Source organism: Ceratotherium simum, chromosome 31, assembly GCF_057802395.1.
Source record: "Ceratotherium simum simum isolate JZ-2026a chromosome 31, ASM5780239v1, whole genome shotgun sequence".
NCBI lineage: Eukaryota > Metazoa > Chordata > Mammalia > Perissodactyla > Rhinocerotidae > Ceratotherium > Ceratotherium simum.
The window spans coordinates 3540877-3559685 of NC_141930.1; the positions used below are offsets into that span (position 1 = coordinate 3540877).

The 18809-nt window shown below is 38.6% G+C and overlaps 1 protein-coding gene across 1 annotated transcript in view; it reads right to left on the reverse strand.

Moving 5' to 3' along the window:
* Nucleotides 1-2376: 2376 nt before the first annotated feature.
* Nucleotides 2377-18809, reverse strand: part of CA13 (carbonic anhydrase 13) — a 28852-nt gene continuing 12419 nt past the window's right edge. The window contains exons 4-7 of the mRNA XM_087420375.1: nucleotides 16837-16932; nucleotides 15175-15237; nucleotides 14487-14642; nucleotides 2377-4642 (exon numbers count right to left, since the gene is read on the reverse strand). Of these exons, the coding sequence (XP_087276501.1) occupies nucleotides 4523-4642; nucleotides 14487-14642; nucleotides 15175-15237; nucleotides 16837-16932 (435 nt within the window). The 3' untranslated portion in view covers nucleotides 2377-4522. The remainder of the gene's footprint in view (nucleotides 4643-14486; nucleotides 14643-15174; nucleotides 15238-16836; nucleotides 16933-18809) is intronic.

An 18809-nucleotide genomic window follows, 5' to 3' on the forward strand; every position in this document is an offset into this window, starting at 1 on the left:
GTTTAATCAGTCAAGTTAATGAAAATATCAAAATTTTTGAGTTAGCGTATGGCAGCGTAAATTTAATTTCTGTTGCAAATAATACAGTATTTGGTGTTTCCATTATTGACAAGCTGTGCTTAAGAAAGAGGGATCACATTGAATCTTAATTCATCAGAGTCACGTTCCATAAACTTCTTGCAAACCTCTGTGGCATCCTCTAATAAAGTTTCATTACTAGTTTCCCCATGGTTTACTGGAAGTGGTTTCTATCTGTCTAATTCATAGACATGCCCATCTACATGAACTAATGCAATTACACATGAACTGATGTGTTCTGTTCACTATACATCAGTCAAGGTGCAAGGTGTTAGGGTACAGGTAAGAATGAAGAGTGCAGGCAAAATTGTGAAGTAGTTCAAGTTCATCTCGATTATCCTAACACTCAGATCACTGACTCTTTTGTATCATGTTAACATTCCTTCTGTCACAGTCTTTATTCCCACCAAAACCTGTCATATAAAGATCAGTTATATTAAAGTGTAAATGATTGGTGGTGACTTAAAAAATTATCCTGTGAGAGGAGTTTGCATTTCAATGGGTACTGAAAACTTAACATAAAAAATTTAATCTTCTTCAGTAGAATTTGAAACAAGAGCAGGTTGGGGTAGTTATCCAAGGGCCAGGATGCCTTCCCAGCCTCTGAAATGAGACCACTATTCCTTGGCCTACATTTTCTGCAGCCCCTCTCAGAAGGTATTAAAAGCCTTTTACAAGATATTCCATTCCATTGCCATCTATGATAAAATGTGTATAGGTAAAGCTATATTTTCAATAACCTCGTGTCAGAAATAAAGGACTTCCCTGTGAATAGCCCAGGGAGTATTTCAAAATGTAACCTTGCTCTTCTGCTTCCCTTCCCATCCCTTGCCTTCCCTTCCCTTGGGGGGACAAAGTGGCCCAGAGCAGGACATCACAGCCCAAGCTGAGGGAGAAGGGCATCCGCGCAACATGGTGAGAGGCTAGAGGTGGAGACGGGACACTGGTTACATACAGAAGAACTGGCCGAATAAGTAAATATGCTGAGGATAATGGGAACCAGGTTTCTCACTGTTGGAGAAGGACATTACAAATACGAGAATGGAGAACTAGAATGAACCTTGTAGCGTTGGATTGAAATAGGAGATGTGAGTGTGTAATCATGATTTGTAATATATAAACATAGAAATATAGATGTTGAACATGTGCATACACATTGTATATGTGTGTGTGTGCATGTGTGTGCACGTGTGTGTGCGTGTGTGTGTGCACATTCCCAACCTCTGTCCACGGAGAGGATCTAGGCAGAGCAACACTCCAACAGCAATGAGATCATTGAGTACCCAGATCTTGGTTTCCTCAATATATTCTCCACTAAAAGAAACCAAGGCTTCTTGGAGAAACGGCAGATTCCAGGGCTGGGGAAGGGAAAGAATGAGATGAGTCAGGAACACCATATTGCTGTCAGAAAGTAAGGAAGTGGGGACATGTCAAAAAGACACAGAGGCCAGCTTGAAGGTGCTCCTAGTGGCCAAACCAACAAAAATTTGCACGTGAGAATAGATAAATGAGATGATGATGATAACAACAGATTATAGCCCACTGAATAAAATAATCACTAAGTCAAACTAGAAATAAATGAATAAATTAGAGGTTAATGAGGAACACGATATTTATGTGGTCTCAAAGCACATCCCCACACAAATATTTGTTAATTACAAAGGATAAAAGAGTAACTTTGCAACAGAGAAGCCTAGCAGACCCCCTCTTAATCAAAGGATGAAAGTGAACACTATCCATAAGAGGACAAATCCAAATTGGTTGTCTGATAGGATTCTATGGTGATAGGGCACAATGAGATGAGCACAGCACCCGGCATTGTTTTGGTGATACTCCTGCCAGCAATGCATAATCTGAATTTGATCACAAGGAAACATCGAGCAAACCCAAACTGAGAGACATTCTGTAAAATAACTGACCTATAATCTTCAAAAGTGTCAAGATCATGAAAACCAAAGAAAGACTGAGGAACGGTTCCCAACTGAAGGAAACAGGACAGCTGAATAAACAAGTTATTCTCAAATGGACTAGGTGGTAATGATAAAGCAATGTTAATCTCGCAGTTATTTTAGCTGTATTGTGGTTGTGTGGGACAATGTCCTAGCTGGTAGGAAGTACACACTAAAGTTTGTGGGATGATGCTGTAGCAGATTGCATCTGACTCTCAAATAATTCAGGAAAAAAAATGGTTTTGGTACTGTGTTGGCAATTTTCCTGTGAATTTGAGATTATTTCTAAATAAAAGATGTAAAACTGTGATCTCATTCTGTGTCTTACAGATACAAGTACCTGATAAAGTTCAATGCTCGTCTCATTTTCTTTATTGTGGTTGAATCCAATTTAAATTAAAATACAAAATGTTTAACAAACATAAACCCAATACATATTGAGCGACACAAGAGAAATCCATTCTAGGATTTATCGCTCTTTAATCTTGTCCAAAGATAACAACTTTAACACATTTAGACCTTTCACCTCTAAGAGATAAATAAACGTGCAGACAATCTTTAAGGAAATCAGTGCTGTGTGGCCTTTTTTAGTCTACTAAAGTCCAACGTGGAGCATAGATCTGATGCAATACTGTAGCAGAAACTGTAAATTACGACATGGTAACTCTCACACACAGTAATGAGAATCCCCACCTATGCTCCCCTCCAGATACAGTAACTTACTTTCTCCAAGAAAACAGACTTCTTCCTCTGACTATGATACTTCACAACATATCTTTCCAAAAAAAAGAAACACCTTCCCATTCAACACTGGTATTTTTAAAACCATTAGAACTTCCAGTTACACAGGTAGATTTAATAAGTATTCCTTTAAGAAGAAACAATTTTCAAGGGATAACTTATATCTTACTTGTTACATTAACTTATAGTACATTTGATCACAAACAGCAAGATAATTACAAAGCTATCAAATAAAATTTTTTTAAAAATATTCAATTCACTAAATATTAACTACGTGTCAATCTCTTGCAAGGCCTCAAGCTAGATATTGTGAGGGGAAAACAAAAATGACCAAGGTGTCAGCCTCAGCCTTCAAGAGCCCATCTTGTGCAAACATACACACCATTATTACACAATTTACTGATACTCAGTTATCCTATCAAGAAGACTGTTACAGATCAATTTCAATTATTAAAATCTACAACCAGAGGAAGCGATGTGTCTGAAGCAAATCATCAAAATCAAAGAAACTCAGTTAAACTTCTCTCAGAAGATGACAGAAGTGCAGCATGTGTTCAAGTCTTAAATGTGGTTATGAAGTCAATGCTTAGTGTCATTCCATTTGTACCAGAAACAACAAAAGGACCTATCCCATCCTCCTTCACCAAAAACAAACAAACAAAAATATATGAGAGATAATAGGTTAAAATGAATATAAAGAGCCAACTTTCAAAATTACTTGAGAGACTGAGGGATGTGTGTAAAGGGGTAGATGGGCTTTGCCATGAAAATAGGTTGAAGAGTTTGTGGACTGATTGTATATTTCTATAAGACTTAGGTAACTTTTTCCCATCAGCTGACAGAGCAATGAACAGCACAAAATTGCTCCTGCTCTGTTGTCAAAACACAGGACAAAAGTAGGCAACCCGTTCATGCCCTTGGGCAGCTTTGCATCCTCTGGTATCTCGTAATCTGTTAGTTTCAAACCATGTCAATGCCATACATTGGCAAGCACTGCATCTGATCAGTTATTAGCCAGTTTATCGTTAACATTACCGAGTAAATGTGATATATAGCATAATTCATTAAAGTTTAAATAGCTGTTTATACCCTGAGGAATTCCTCACCAAAACTGTATGGGTTATTTTTGAGTTAGGGAGTAGACACTTTAAGTACCTATATCACATCCCCCATAACTCTCACATTGTTCATTTTATTAAAGGTATCATGCAATGAGAATCTGCAACACAATCAAAACAAAAATTCACTCTAAAAGGAAATATATTATCTATAGATAATCAAATATCATCTATAAAAATATTCTATGAATTGGAATAATATCAAGTCATTAAGCAGAATCACTTGTTCAGAAAAAGGCATTACAATCCTATCATTCTGGAAATGAATTTAAGTTTTTCACCAACTCTCACAGAAAGACGTGACTGATTCAGTCTCTATGGCAAGGGAAAATTTTTAATACAGTCTGAGGTTTGTAATGCTGGCCGTGTTTTCACGCAGGTTCAAGTAGACGTATTTCATGGGTTTGAATACACATCAAACAATGTTTACTGCTTGAATACCCACAAGAGCAAATCTGAGACAGGTAAATTAAGTTAGTTTGATTCAAGAGATCTGATTTTCTTCGTGTTGCTGAAGCTGACAGCAAATGGTACCCGTAAATTAGAATCTTAGGAAAGAATCGTTAGGGATTTGTGTTTTGTTTTGATTCGTTTTCTCTCTGCAGACGTGTTTGGGTGGTCCACCAGTGACAACTTTTAATGGAAAGAGGCTCTCACTTTTCGGCCCTTCAGAGGCTGTGGTGGACGGTGATTGCTCAACAGAAAAGCTGCTGTTTCCCCCTCGGCCGTACACAGGAGGGTGCGGAATTTGGCCAGCTGTTGAAGAAAAGAGGGAAGTTAGTTTCAGCGTAGAAAGTCACATCAATGCTTACGAATTGCCCAAATAGAAAGTTAGGAAACACATAACCTTCCCTCTACCAGGAACTAACAATACTGCAATGAAAATTTTCTAAGTTATGGGTCATACATAATAAAGGAACTCTTTCGCTAAATTCTCACCACCACGCAAATACGTATGCGTTCAAAAATTAAGTAGACAGGAATTCTTTATTTGAAGATCAAAGTAATAGAGCAAATATTTAGAATGTGGTTTAAAGAGTACATATCTGGAAATCAGAGCGTGTCACCTACAAAGGCAGAATGGGACAGTGGAAAGGGCACTGCATTGGCTTTCAGAACTGGGTCCCAGGCCTGTTTCTGCCACTGACTAGCTCTGCGACCTTGGCCAAATCACTTACTGTCTCTAGTCTTCATTTCCTCAGCTATAAAGTAAAGCACTGGATTTGAAGACCTCAACAGGTGTCTTCCAGCTCTCGGAATTACCCCGAACACTTACAAGCACTGCAATATAACATGGCCCCAATGTCCCCATTTTCATTTTCTCGTCCTGTGGAATTCCGATCTTATAAGCATTGTTTTCCTTTAACTAGATCATTTTGCTTGTGTTCACCATACTTGTGCCTTGTAAACAACTAACTATGGAAAAATCCTAGGGCCCTTCCACCTCTGATAATGTTTAAACACAATTTTAGTAGCATAGGCATATTCCTCACTAAAAGGGCTTAATTTTTCTTATTATTAAAAAAATGCTTACTTATCCTACAAACTTCATATAATACACAAAGCATCAAGAAAAAAATAAAAATTACTAGTAATCACATCACAAGATGTAACCTACTGCTAACATTATGGAGTATATCCTTCCAGGTGTTTTTCTATGTATAAACACACACACGTGTGCACTGGTGCACACCCAAACACACACACACAGACATGTTTTATTAAAAAATGAGCTCATGCTTTTTATATATATATAGTCACTTAATATATATCCTAGATTTCTTTGCATGTCAATAAATATAATGTCACTATATGTCACTATTTTTAATTGCTGAAAAGTTTTCTATTATAAAAATGTTTTATAAATTACTCAATTCTTTGGTGATTTAATATTATTTATTAAGATTTAGCACAGGTCTACAGTCATAAAATGAAGATTGAATAACTTATCTGAATAAATCTACTGTCTCAAAAATGTTCACCGAAAATACATTGCCAATTAACACAAATAAGTTTTTGGTGTTTGTTTAGCTCTTTTGTTTGAGGGAGGACAAATTATTAAATTATTGAGAATGAGAGCTTCCATTTGCTAAGCCTTGCTAGTCACCTCATCACAGAGTCAAGCCAGTTCAGACTAGGACACATCAATTATGTTTCTGTCATCATGAGTCAGCTGCCAGGATAGGAGGTGATGGGGGTCCTTCATAATAAACAGGCAACAGTTTATAACCAGCCTTTATGCAGATGAGTTCAGGCATCACGTGCAAGCAGCCATGTATTTCCACAAGTGATGTTTTGAGGTGTCTTTTAAAAGGGTATAAACATGGGAAAGATAAGACTAATACTTACATCCTGCTATTTCTCATGTTTCAGCACACCAGATCACTAGCTAAAGCCAGAAGACACTTCAGTAACTCTCTGGGAAAGGCAAGCAGCAGAGGCCAATAAAATCTAACCTCTGTAGCCACGAGGAAGACGCCCAGCCTTCTGCAGATCTTGGTAATCCGGGTCTGTCTGGAGTGGCCACTCGGTGGCTGTGCGAGAATCCCAATTCCTCTGAAGATCTTGGCTTTATTTATCCCCCTACCCCCTTTTGACTCCTCTGCAAGCTGATCATGGCTCCCTCCCTCTCATCACCTTAGCCTCATCAGTCTAGAACTGGAACTTACTCTAGATCTTTCTCTGACCTGCCTGCCCACGTTGGTAAGAGTCCCTGGACTTGTTCTGATGTCTCATCAAACCCCTTCCCTTATTGGCCCTGGATCTCCTCCCAGTCACTTAGCCCAGCTGGGGAGATGCTGCATCTACCTACCGCCCCTGCTCAGATTTGCTTCTCTTGCCTCTGGTGTCTTCCATCACTGCATGGGCCTCAATATGAACACCCCTGGCTTCCTATCAGTCTCATCCCCTCACTGAGCCCCCAGCTTCCTTCAGGTGGACAATCTGTCCCTCTCTCACTAAGGCTGACTCAGCATCTACCTCACTCCTGGCAGGAGTCTCCCCAGGTCGGCCTGGAGGCTGAGGTGGGTCTGACCTCTTTTGCTGTTTTCTTTGGCTCTAACACTGAAATTTTAATTTCCTTGTCTAGTAACTTCAGTGAGCAGAAATACTCTTTTACGTTTTGTAAACTGCTTTGGTTATGTCACTCTAATGCTCAAATGTCTTTAGTAGCACCCCGTTGCCTGCCAAAGTTGAGTAATCATAAAAATAAGCTGTCTCTTATGGAACCTGGTGGCCAGGTACATGCTAAGTGCTTGACCTTCCATTATCTCATTTAACCCCCAAACAACCCTATCAATGATATACTATTATCCCCATTTTAAAGATGAGGGACTTGACAGATAGCTAGGAAGTTTCATTAAATAAGCCATCTGGCAAATAAGCCATGCACTAACCACAGCATTACATGGCAACTCTAACATTTTTATTTGCCATTTTCCCCTAACCTCTTTTTACCATGGAAACTTTCACATATACACAAAGGGAGAAAGAGCTGCATCATAAACCACCATGAACCCATCACCCAGCTTCAACGACCATCAACACATGGCCAATTTCGTTTCATCCATGCTCTCACCCATTCTCACGCTCCTGCCCAAACTGGACTATTTTGAAGCAAATTCCAAATATCACATCATTTCAGGTATAATCATTTCAGGGTATATCTCTAAAATATACAACATTTCTAATCCTATTTAAACAAAACAAACTTGTTAGCATAGCCCCCAAGCCTCTTGACCACTCAGTCCCAGCTACTCTTTCTAGATGATCTCCCATTGCTTCCACCTACAGGACCCATTCTAAGCCAGTTTTGTGAAGGGTGGTCCCAGAGCCTCTGAATGAACAGACTTTGAGGTGGGTCTAAAAGTTCATGTCCTGGACCCTACCCCAGACCTTCTGAATCAGAATTTCTGATACAGCCCAAAGACCCACATGTTGATAAGCCTCCCCAGGTGATTCTGGTATACACTGAGGTTGGAGAACCAGAGGTACAAAGTTGCCCACATATTTTCTGCACGTCCCTTTCTTGCCTTTATTTATGCTGTTTCTTCTTGAAATTCCTCCCTTTCTTTTACTATTCCCAACCAGTTGCCACCTTTTAACTAGCCCCAACATCAGCTCTTTCATGAAATCTTTTCCTGATTTCTCCAATGAAAAATAGTCTCTCCTCTTTTGAATTTCCCTTGCATCTTACATTCTCTTGCAATACCAAGCACTGTAACACACAGTTTTTTATGCATTTATTTTATCTCCCCCATTAGATTATAAACTACTCGAGGACGAGGGCCATTTTTAACACTTCTTTGTATCTCTTGCATCCCGCCTTGCAAGAACTGGCAATTATTAAACAATTCCAGAATTGACTTGTACTGTCTCCTACAATTTAGAACTTTAACTTCAAAGCTAATGACATAGAGTTTTATATATTAAGTCAAAATTAATGTTCAAGCGAATGAATTCTTTCCTCACTTCACATATAGTCTAAAGATGCAAAAGTTAAAGAAAATATTCCTAGATCATTAATTATCATTAATTAAAAAATACAGAATTTTACTATTAAAAAAGAACATCTGGTTTCCTTCCAGATATGTTGGACTAAGACCCTGCAGACAACTCCCCTGTAGAAAACAACTCTAAAACCCAGATATAACACAAAAAACAACTAGTTGCAGGTGCTGGAGAGTGAACAGAAGCAAAGGGATGCAGGTGGGGAGTTCACGCTCACTGGAAGGAGGGATGGAAGCTCTCCCACTGGGTTCCTGTCTCCCCAGTTTTTCACCTGGAGCTGAGTGGAGTCTGCAAGGTGCACTTGGTTATAATGGGGTACACCTGTCTTGCAAGGAAAGAGCCAGAGGGAGGATCCCCAAACTCTATATCCAAGAACCACGCATGGCTATACCGAAACCAGAGCTGCTGTTCAAGATAGAAAGTTTGCAGTTCAAGTCCAGCAAAGAAAATTACCTGCTAACACAAAAAACAATACTCATCAGAAAAAAAAAATAACAGAATCTAGAATCTCCACAACTTAATGTTCATAATATCTAGAATACAATAAAAAGTTACTCAATATATGAAGAATCAAGAAAATGGAACACATTCTCAAAGAAAGAGAAATCAACGAAGTCAGGCGCAAGATGACAAATTTGGAACTCACAAGGATTTTAAAGTGGCTACTCTCACTATCTGAGGGTTATATGATGTTAAAGCATCTTTTATAATGCATGAGAAATCTCAGCAGAGTAATAGGAAATCTCAGCAGAGAAGTGGAAATAATAAAAGAGAACCAAATAGAAATTTTAGAACTAAAAAATACAATTTCTAAAACAAAAAATTCAGTGGCTAGACTTAACAAATTGACATGACAGAGGAAAGAGCAAATGAACTTGAATGTGGATCAATAGAAATTATCCATGGTGTAGATTAGAGATTAAAAAAAGATTTAAAAATAATAGAGCCAGAGGGACCTATTAGATAATATTAAAAAGTCAAATGTATGTGTAATTGAAATATTAGAAGGAAAGGAAAGTGAGAATAAGGCAGAGCATATGCAAAAGTTAATTCATAAGTAATCAAAGACTTAAATGTAAGAGCTAAAACTCTCTCTTAAAAGAGGAAAAAATACTTTGTGGCACACAGTCAAGCAAAGATTTCTTAAACAGGACAACAAAAGCACAAACAACAAAAGGTAAATTGATAAGATGGACTTCATCAAGATTAAGACTTTTGCTCTTCAAAAGATATAGTGAAAAAAAAAAGGCAAACCGCAGACTAGGAGAAAACTTTTGCAAAACATATATTGGAAAAAGGGCTTTCATTCAGATTGTAGGAAGAACTCTTGCAACTCAATAATGAGGAGAAGAGAAACAAGCCAATTTAAAAAATGCACAAATTATTTGAACATACACCTCACAAAAGAAGATATATGCATAGCCAATAAGCATGTGAAAAAATGCTCAAAATCACTAGCCATCGGAAAAAGGCAAATTAAAAATCACACATACCCACTAGAATGGCTGAAGTCAAAAAGACTGACAACACCAAGTGCTGACAAGGATGTGGAGCAACTAGATATCTCAGACGTTGCTGGTGAGGATGGAAGATGGAACAGCTATACGAGAAAACAATATGGCAGCACCTTATAAAAGTAAACGTGAATTTACCACATGGCCTAGTAAAGCCAGCACTAGGTATCACCACAAGACATGAAAATATGTGTCCACAACAAAACGTGTATGCCAATTATTCCTAACATCCAAATATGGATAGCTATTATTCATAATAGCCAAAAACTGGAAGCAACTCAAGTGTCCATCAACTGGGGAACAGATTAAAAATAATGTGGTATATCCATACCACAGAATATTATTCAGTAATGAAAATAAGTAAAATGGGTGAATCTTGAAAACATTATGTTAAATAAAAGTCAAACACAAAAGTCTATGTACTGTATGATTCTATTTAAATAAAATTCTAGAAAAGACAAAATTCTAGCGACAGCATCTCAGTGGCTTCCTGGGGCCATGGGTGAGGAAAGGGATAAAGTGCAAAGGGGCACAAGGAAGCTTTTCTGGCCAGCGGATCTATTCTATATCTTGATTGTAGTGGTTGTTGCATGGTAATATATGACAACCCAAATCATCAACTGCACCCTAAAATTCATGAACTTTACTGTATGCAAATATTATAACAAATGAAAAAGAGATTTTAAAAAGAAGAGTAGAATTAAAGCCAAGTATTATGCACATTGAATTTCAGCAGATGAGTAAGCCAATTTAGATAATTTAGGATAACCCAAAAAGACTTGGCAAGAAAAGTCAGCCTTCCAAAGAAAATGACAGATCTGTTATCAAAAGTATCAGAAAACAGTCTATTTACTGGCCTGGCAGTTAAATCAAGCATTTCAGTAAGTGACTCTGAGGGAGAAAAAATGGACTTGAATCAAGAAAAAGGAAACGAAAACCATCTGATTTGCCCTTTAGGTCAAACACTGACTTGGCAAGAAATAGCAGCAGAAAAACCTAGAAAAAAATTTGGCACCAACTTACTAAAAAGAGGATTTAATCTTCACAGCTAGTGACATTATATGGTGGAATTGAAAAATGAATAAAAACAATGTTTCCTAGTTACTTCAAAAATAAAGAGCTGTCGAAATTGAGATTAAAAATTTTCCTTTGGAAAGTAACTCTTAAGTCAGTGGTATACACAAAACACAGTTTCATTTTATTTTACATAAAAGAGCCAAAACACTGAATAATTTTATTCATATTTTTAAAATTTCATGTTTTGAATTTTTTAAATAAATTTTTTATTTTATAACAGTTTTGGATTTACAGAATTATTGCAAAGGTAGTACAAATGGTTCTGTATACCCCACGCTCAGTTTCCCCTATTATTAACATCTTGCATTAGTATGGTACATTTTTCACAATTAATGAACCAATATTAACACATTATCATTAACTAAAGTCCATCCTTTATGCAGATTTCCTTTGTTTTTACCTAATGTCTTTTTCTGTTCCAGGATCCCACCCAGGAAATGGCATTACACTTAGTAACCTTGTCTCCCCAGCCATTTTTTGATTGTGACAGTTTCTCAAACTTACTTTGTTTTTGACAACCTTGACAATTTTGAGGAGTACTTTTTGACAACCTTGACAATTTTGAGGAGTACTGATCAGGTATTTTCTGGAATGTACCTCAACTGGGCTTTGTCTGATGTTTTTCTCAAGGTTAGACTGAAATTGGATTTTTAAAATATCTTTTGCTTCATTCTTTAACCCTTAAAATCACCATAACATCATACTATATAATTTGGATTATTACTCAGATAATCATCTCAATCTGTTTAAAAATGAAAATGTCTGCAAGTGGTCCGGCTACAGTAGATTTAAGTCAGTGCTTCAAAGTGAATTACCAATCACACAAAAGCTCTAAATTGTAGCTATTATTTTATATACTCTACTGTATAAAAAACATTAATAATTATTATTAGTTCATTGAGCCTCAAATAAGATTCAGTAGCAAATGCACAGCTAGGCAGTCATAATTCCTAAACTTGCAGGGAGTTATTTTTGATTAGATTAACTTTATGCAGTTTACATTACTAAATTATATATTTTGATATATTCTCTTCCACATCACAGGTGGATTAAAAAAACGTTATTTTCTAAGTGGCTTTAAGGAATAAAGATATCCCTGAAATATGAGGGAAAACATGATCCCCTAGTATTAACTACCTTGATGTTATAATTTATTGACTCTTACTATTAACCTGTTCAAATTTAACAAAGGAGTGTAAAAGTAAATAGTTTAGCACATGAAGGGGAGAAAAACGAACTCCATTAATAAGCCCACTGAATCAGTGACAGGTCATTATTCTCAGGATGCAACTCACCTTATTTATGATGGAAAAAATTCACAGGAATTTCTATGTCAGTCAAGCTCCGGATGTCTACCCAGACTTTTGTAAAACGTTTTAATAAGTATGCCCCAGGTTACTATTTGGCTCTTGTCCGAAAGACAAGGTCAGCGTAAGTTGGACGTGATCAACACCACAGGAAAACGCTACCTGACGTGACCTTGGTGAAGGTGAACCAGCATTAGTCTTTGATCAGGGAAAAAAACAAACAGCCAGGCAAGTGGGCCAGCCCAGAACAGAAGGAGTCTATTAGCTGCAAAAATTACTAGACTGTGTTCTTGCTGAGATTTTGCAGCACCTAATTCAACAAGGAAAACAAAAACCAAACCAAACCACCAAGCACAGCACCCCAGAACACAGAGCATCCAGCTGTCAGGCTGGTCTCTGCATGGTTCACTGCTCAGAGCAGAGTTTCTGGGCACCCAAGACACCCTGAGCCTGCAGACTTCGGGGCCTGCTGTGGACGCTCAATAAGCATTCATCAGAAAAATGAGTGAGGATATGTCTTCACGAGAACAGCAGAGGTGGCCACCCCATGGCGTCTCAGTAAAAGCTTAAAGCCCCTCACGCAGCCCCGCAAAAGTTTTGTCAACAAAAGCCAAAAGATCAGATCTACTCCTTAAACTTAGTGGGCACACGCATTTCCTAGGACGCTATGCCTATCGCTCTTCTCACTGTGCACTCTCTGAATGTGAAATCTGTGTAGGAGCAGGTCTAGGGACTGAGGTCAAAAAGGAGAAAGTTGCATGCCTACCCAGACTAGGGAAACTAAAGAAAAAATAAACAAGTGGGACTTTATCAGATTAAAGAGCTTTTATAAGACAAATGAAACCAGAATCAAGATGAACAGACAACCAACCAGCTGGGAGAGAATATTTGCAAAACATACATCTGACAAGGGGTTGATCTCCATAATATATAAAGAACTCACACAATTGAACAACAAAAAAACAAACAACCCGATCAAAAAATGGGCAGAGGAAATGAACAGACACTTCTCCAAGGAAGATATACAGATGGCCAATAGGCACGTGAAAAGATGCTCAACATCACTAATCATCAGGGAAACGCAAATCAAAACAACACTAAGATACCACCTCACGCCTGTTAGAATGGCTATAATCACCAAGACAAAAAACAACAAATGTTGGAGAGGATGTGGAGAAACAGGAACCCTCATACACAGCTGGTGGGAATGCAAATTGGTGCAGCCTCTATGGAAAACGGTATGGAGATTCCTCAAAGAATTAAAAATAGAGATGCCCTATGATCCAGCCATCCCACTACTGGGAATCTATCCAACGCACCTGAAATCAACAATCCAAAGAGGCTTATGCACCCCTATGTTCATTGCAGCATTATTCACCATAGCCAAGAAGTGGAAGCAACCTAAGTATCCCTCGACTGACGATTGGATTAAGAAAATGTGGTGTATATATACAATGGAATACTACTCAGCCATAAAAAAAAGACAAAATCGTCCCATTTGCAACAACATGGATGGGCCTGGAGCATATTATGTTAACTGAAATAAGCCAGGAAGAGAAAGACAAACACTGTATGATCTCACTCATATGTGGAATATAAACCAACATATGGACAGAGAAAACTGGACTGTGGTTACCAGGGCAGTGGGGGTGGGGGGTGGGCACAAGGGGTGAAGGGAGTCATATATGTGGTGATGGACAAACAAAAATGTACAACCCAAAATTTCACAATGTTAGAAACCATTAAAACATCAATAAAAATAAATAAATAAATAAATAAATAAATAAATAAATAAATAAATAAATAAATAAAAAAGGAGAAAGTCGCCTTTTAAGAGTAGCCCCTTTCTTGATTTTCCCATTTGTATCCCAGCCTGTTAGTATCTCAGACCAAACAGAAGTAAACACAAACAATTACAGCCTTCAAAGTGGCTCTTCATTTCCATCAGTGTCTGCATGCACATTACATTTCCAAGAAGTGGGAAAGAAATCATCTCATTATGAAGGTCAAATAAGAGAGGGACATAAATCCCGTCTGGTTCAATCACCCAACTGCTTAATGAAGGAAAAACCCAAGCTTCACAATGCAGCATAAATTAAGGGCGGGGTTGTTTTAATAAATAAATAAACAAATGAAAAGATTCAGCCCAATTTCCTTTGGTGAATCAGGACCAACCTGGAGGAAACGACGTACCTGCTGAGAGCTGATGCTTATAGGTTGTTTTAAAATGATCCACGTGACGCTCTCAAGAAGAGGTGGGACCGTCAGGGAACCCGGATATGTCCAGTAGTCCCAGGAGGGAGGAAGCAGAGATAATGGGTCAAAATTCGTGAATCGAGTTTGTTTACCCTGGGGAAGAAAAGAGAATTCCCACAAATGACAATGGGAAAGCTACACACAGACCTCAAAAAAAAAAAAAAACTATATCCAATGAAATATTATTTCACTGGAATTCTTTAATTCATGGAATTATTTAGTAACTGCCTTTTGTATCTTAAAAAACAAAGTATCTGCCTTAATCTAAAAATTTTAGATAAAGTAGTACATCACCTAGATTTGTTTAAGAAGCACGAGATTTATTTTAATATAAGTGGTCTTTAAAATGTGTCACAACTAAAGGCCTATTCTGCAAAGTTCCAATACCAGAAACTAATTATGCATAAATAGATTTATTAGTGATGATTTTAGATAATTTAAGACCCCTTCATAAATCAAGAGAAAAGAGGTAAGAGGTTACTTCTGCTCTGCTGGTCAAGTATGTTTCAAACTTGTTTCAAAGCAGGAAAATATGCAATGTCTAATGTCTATGTTGTCAAAAGAAAAGAAGAGAATTTAGGAGAAAACCAGGAATATATTGGTCATTAGTAAATAGTAATTTTACCTTTTCTTTAATGGAATCCAAACTGTCAGTAATCTTTTGCAGTTGGGAATTGTGTTCACCAATCTGAAAACATGAAATTTCAAAAACAATGGTCACTGGAGCAGATCAGGTCTGAACCACCCCATTTCAGTCACTATTTTTAAATTCTTTTTTTGAAAAACCTGAGCCAGCCCAGAACAAACAGTGACTGTTCTACAATGAAGCTCTCTTTTACCCGCTGGCCTTATCAAGCCCAAAGAATCCGAACAACAAGATAATATTACAGGGCTGCTTGGGTGAACTATAAGTCTGATTCCCAAACTAGTAGCAACAACTTCCTATTTCTTCAGCTTTAGGAATGCTTAAGATACAGGTTAACTTAAGAGAAGTCTCGCTTAGGTAAATGTTACATAATACGTGCATTATTAAATCAGATGTGACTTTCAAACCCAGATCCAAATTGAGTAGTGCGACATCAAAACATTAGAGGAAAACATCTCTGACTTTCAGCCTAAAATGATTTGAGGTCCTGAATCAAGGCAATACACCATCACGAGTAGAATTCTTCAGAAAAACATATGTACCTCATTTCATGACAAGAAGTGTCCTGACTCCACCTGAAGCTTTTACCTTCTTCAGGATTGAAGTTTAATTTCTTGCCCCACTTGGAACCCACTGCCACCACCAGACTTGGTGGCTAAAGGAAAGGAGTTGCTGCCATCCTTGCCACTCTCTGCTCTGTCCCACGCTCCCCCAGTCCCAGCTCCTACGACTTACGGCATCACCCACAGAGTCGGTGGCATAAGAGGAGTGCACACCCTACAGGAATATGGGCACAGTGGGAGTTGAGCGGCCAACCCACCCACAGGTATTACGACAGTGATGCTTGTCTGAGCACATGTGAATATCAGACAAAGGACAACACAACGAAATTAAAAAAAAAAATGGTCAGTGCATTTAGGAGAACAAACCATTGTGGTAAAACTAGCACTTCAAGAATCAGGAATTTGAACTTCCCTCTGTCTTGTAACTCTAAATATTGTGTAATCAGGAAGAGCCTAGAATAAAGATTTTCTTCTCAGGATCTCACTATTGTTACTTCTGCTGCTACTGTGGCTGTTGTTTCTGCAGCTGTTGCTATTCACCTAAAAACGATCGATGGACAGTAAGAGGAACCATGAGACAATGCTCCTACGGTAGTTCTGGGCCTTTACATAAACCATGAACTAATATATAATGTTAATTTCAAAAGGAGAACATTAAACCTAGAACTAGTTTACTGTTAAAAAATGGTAGACTGTCGGGGGCCGGCCCCGTGGCTTAGCGGTTAAGTGTGCGCGCTCTGCTACTGGCGGCCCGGGTTCGGATCTGGGCGCGCACCAACACACCGCTTCTCCGGCCATGCTGAGACGCGTCCCACATACAGCAACTAGAAGGATGTGCAGCTATGACATACAACTATCTACTGGGGCTTTGGGGGAAAAAAAAAAGGAGGAGGATTGGCAATAGATGTTAGTTCAGAGCCAGTCTTCCTCAGCAAAAAGAGGAGGATTAGCACAGATGTTAGCTCAGGGCTGATCTTCCTCACAGAAAAAAAAAAGGGTAGACTGTCTACTCCGTGAGTGAAACTCTTTATCCAACAAGGCTGATTAATGATTTAAAATGAAATTAGGGGATTCTCACCTGTAGAAACACCGCCAAGACAGCTAGTCCATCTGGCTCATGAGCTGCCTCCACAAAGCTGGGGTATTTGTCTGAATTCCAATGGACAACATGGAGCTGAAAGGCAGGGACACAACACCATTCAAATATTATTTTTTAAAACATTCTTAAGAACATAAATGCAAATAAAACATTTATATAGATGTTCTGGTGCTGTGTACTCATATGTATAATATTTTCTTCACAGGAAACTTGGACAGAACGCTTCTGTCTACTTTTGTCCAAACGTTAAAGCACAAGAGGTGAAGGACCACGGTCGCTTAGCTGGTCTGCGGTGTACTACGTATTAAGGTTTACACCCCCATTTAGAACGCTCTGGAGCACTCCCTAGCCCGAACAATCTCCAACCGCTGCTCCCAAGGGGCTTGGGGCTCCCTCGTGTCTTCCACAGGTGGGACTGCCTGAGATCAGCCTGAGATCAGACCCCAGCTGGCGGCAGAGGCCAGCGAAGGAACTGAGGCTCACAGGTGGGGGGAGAATCAACAGCCTACGTGGTAGGTTTTCAGGGACAATCCTGCTGCTGAGGACAGCACCAGTTGTTCCGGAAACTGCCCGGTCAGATGTTCATCACTGTCGTTTAAGACTTTTTATGGCTTGAAAAGGCAAATTCTCCTTAAGAGTAACTCTTTTAAGCAGTTTTCACACATTTACTACCGTCTGTAAATATGTTCAGATCCTTCTCTGAGAGCAAGTCTTAATATGGAAAAAGAGGCTTCAGGGACTAGGAACCAGGGATGTCTGAGGAAGAAAATGAGAGGCAGCCGGTGCTACCGAGGGGGTGGAGGGAAGGACAGAAGGAGAGAGGGAAGGAGTTGGAGGACCTGAAACTCTAGAAAACAGGCTCCACCTACTTCACAACTCTACCCTCAGCAAGTGGCCTTCTGCAAATCCAAACGTGGCCTAAATGTTCCACCATTGTAAACAGCGCAGAACCCCAAACACAGCAACACGTGTGGAAGAGTGTGGAACAGCAATAAGGCAGAAAACCACTCTTGGAGGGACTTCATTCCTAGCTAAGGAAAGGACAAAGTGAGATGGAAGCCAAAAGCAATGGGACACACTCAAATGATATGGCCAAGATGATGAAGACACCATGTTGTCCAAGGACTCTATATGAGAGATGGACTTCAGATAAGACCTCCTTCAGACGAATCCTTTTGGCACCTCAGGGAGGAAATTCTTATGAAAGGTTTCATGCATAAATCACCTTTCTAGCTGACTGTTACAGAGAAAATTTAGTATATTCAAATACACGATTTTATCGAGCCTTTAAATATAACTTCACATCTTACAGGCAACTAATATGGGGGGATTTCTGGATAAACAAGAATTATCATAAACAGTGAACTATAAAACTATAAACTAGTGCACCACCCACAAACAATCAAAGAAGATTGTGGGATATCCAGACAGAAAGTATAAAAGTGGCTTCTCATGGTGCCATGTTCTAAGTTGGTGTGAGATAGTGGGGGAGGAACAAAACCTGAAAACATTGGATGATTAAACAAAATTCATTTGAGTTAGAGATAGATGACACTCCACTGTAAGGGAGGGGCTGAAAAGAACATTACAGTTATTTCCAATGGTTCTACGTGAATGCACTTGGTAAGAGATGACACCAGAAAGATAGAAAGACGTGGAATGACTTCTTTAGGTTCACAACCACAACTGACTAGAAAATGAATTTGTGATTAAAGAGACATGAATCTGTATCTTCTGCTGGTTAAAAAACAACAACTATTTGAAATATTATGGGAAACTAGAGCAAGAAAAATCCTGTTTTCTAAAGAAGTCCTTCTCTCTCCCACACACCCTGCTTAACTGGCGGCAAAACCTTCAGAGGAAATGATATCATCTTATTAGCATTTGTATTTGAATTAAAACTCAAACGAACACATAGCAAACTCACATTTCCTGACCAACAACATCAGCTA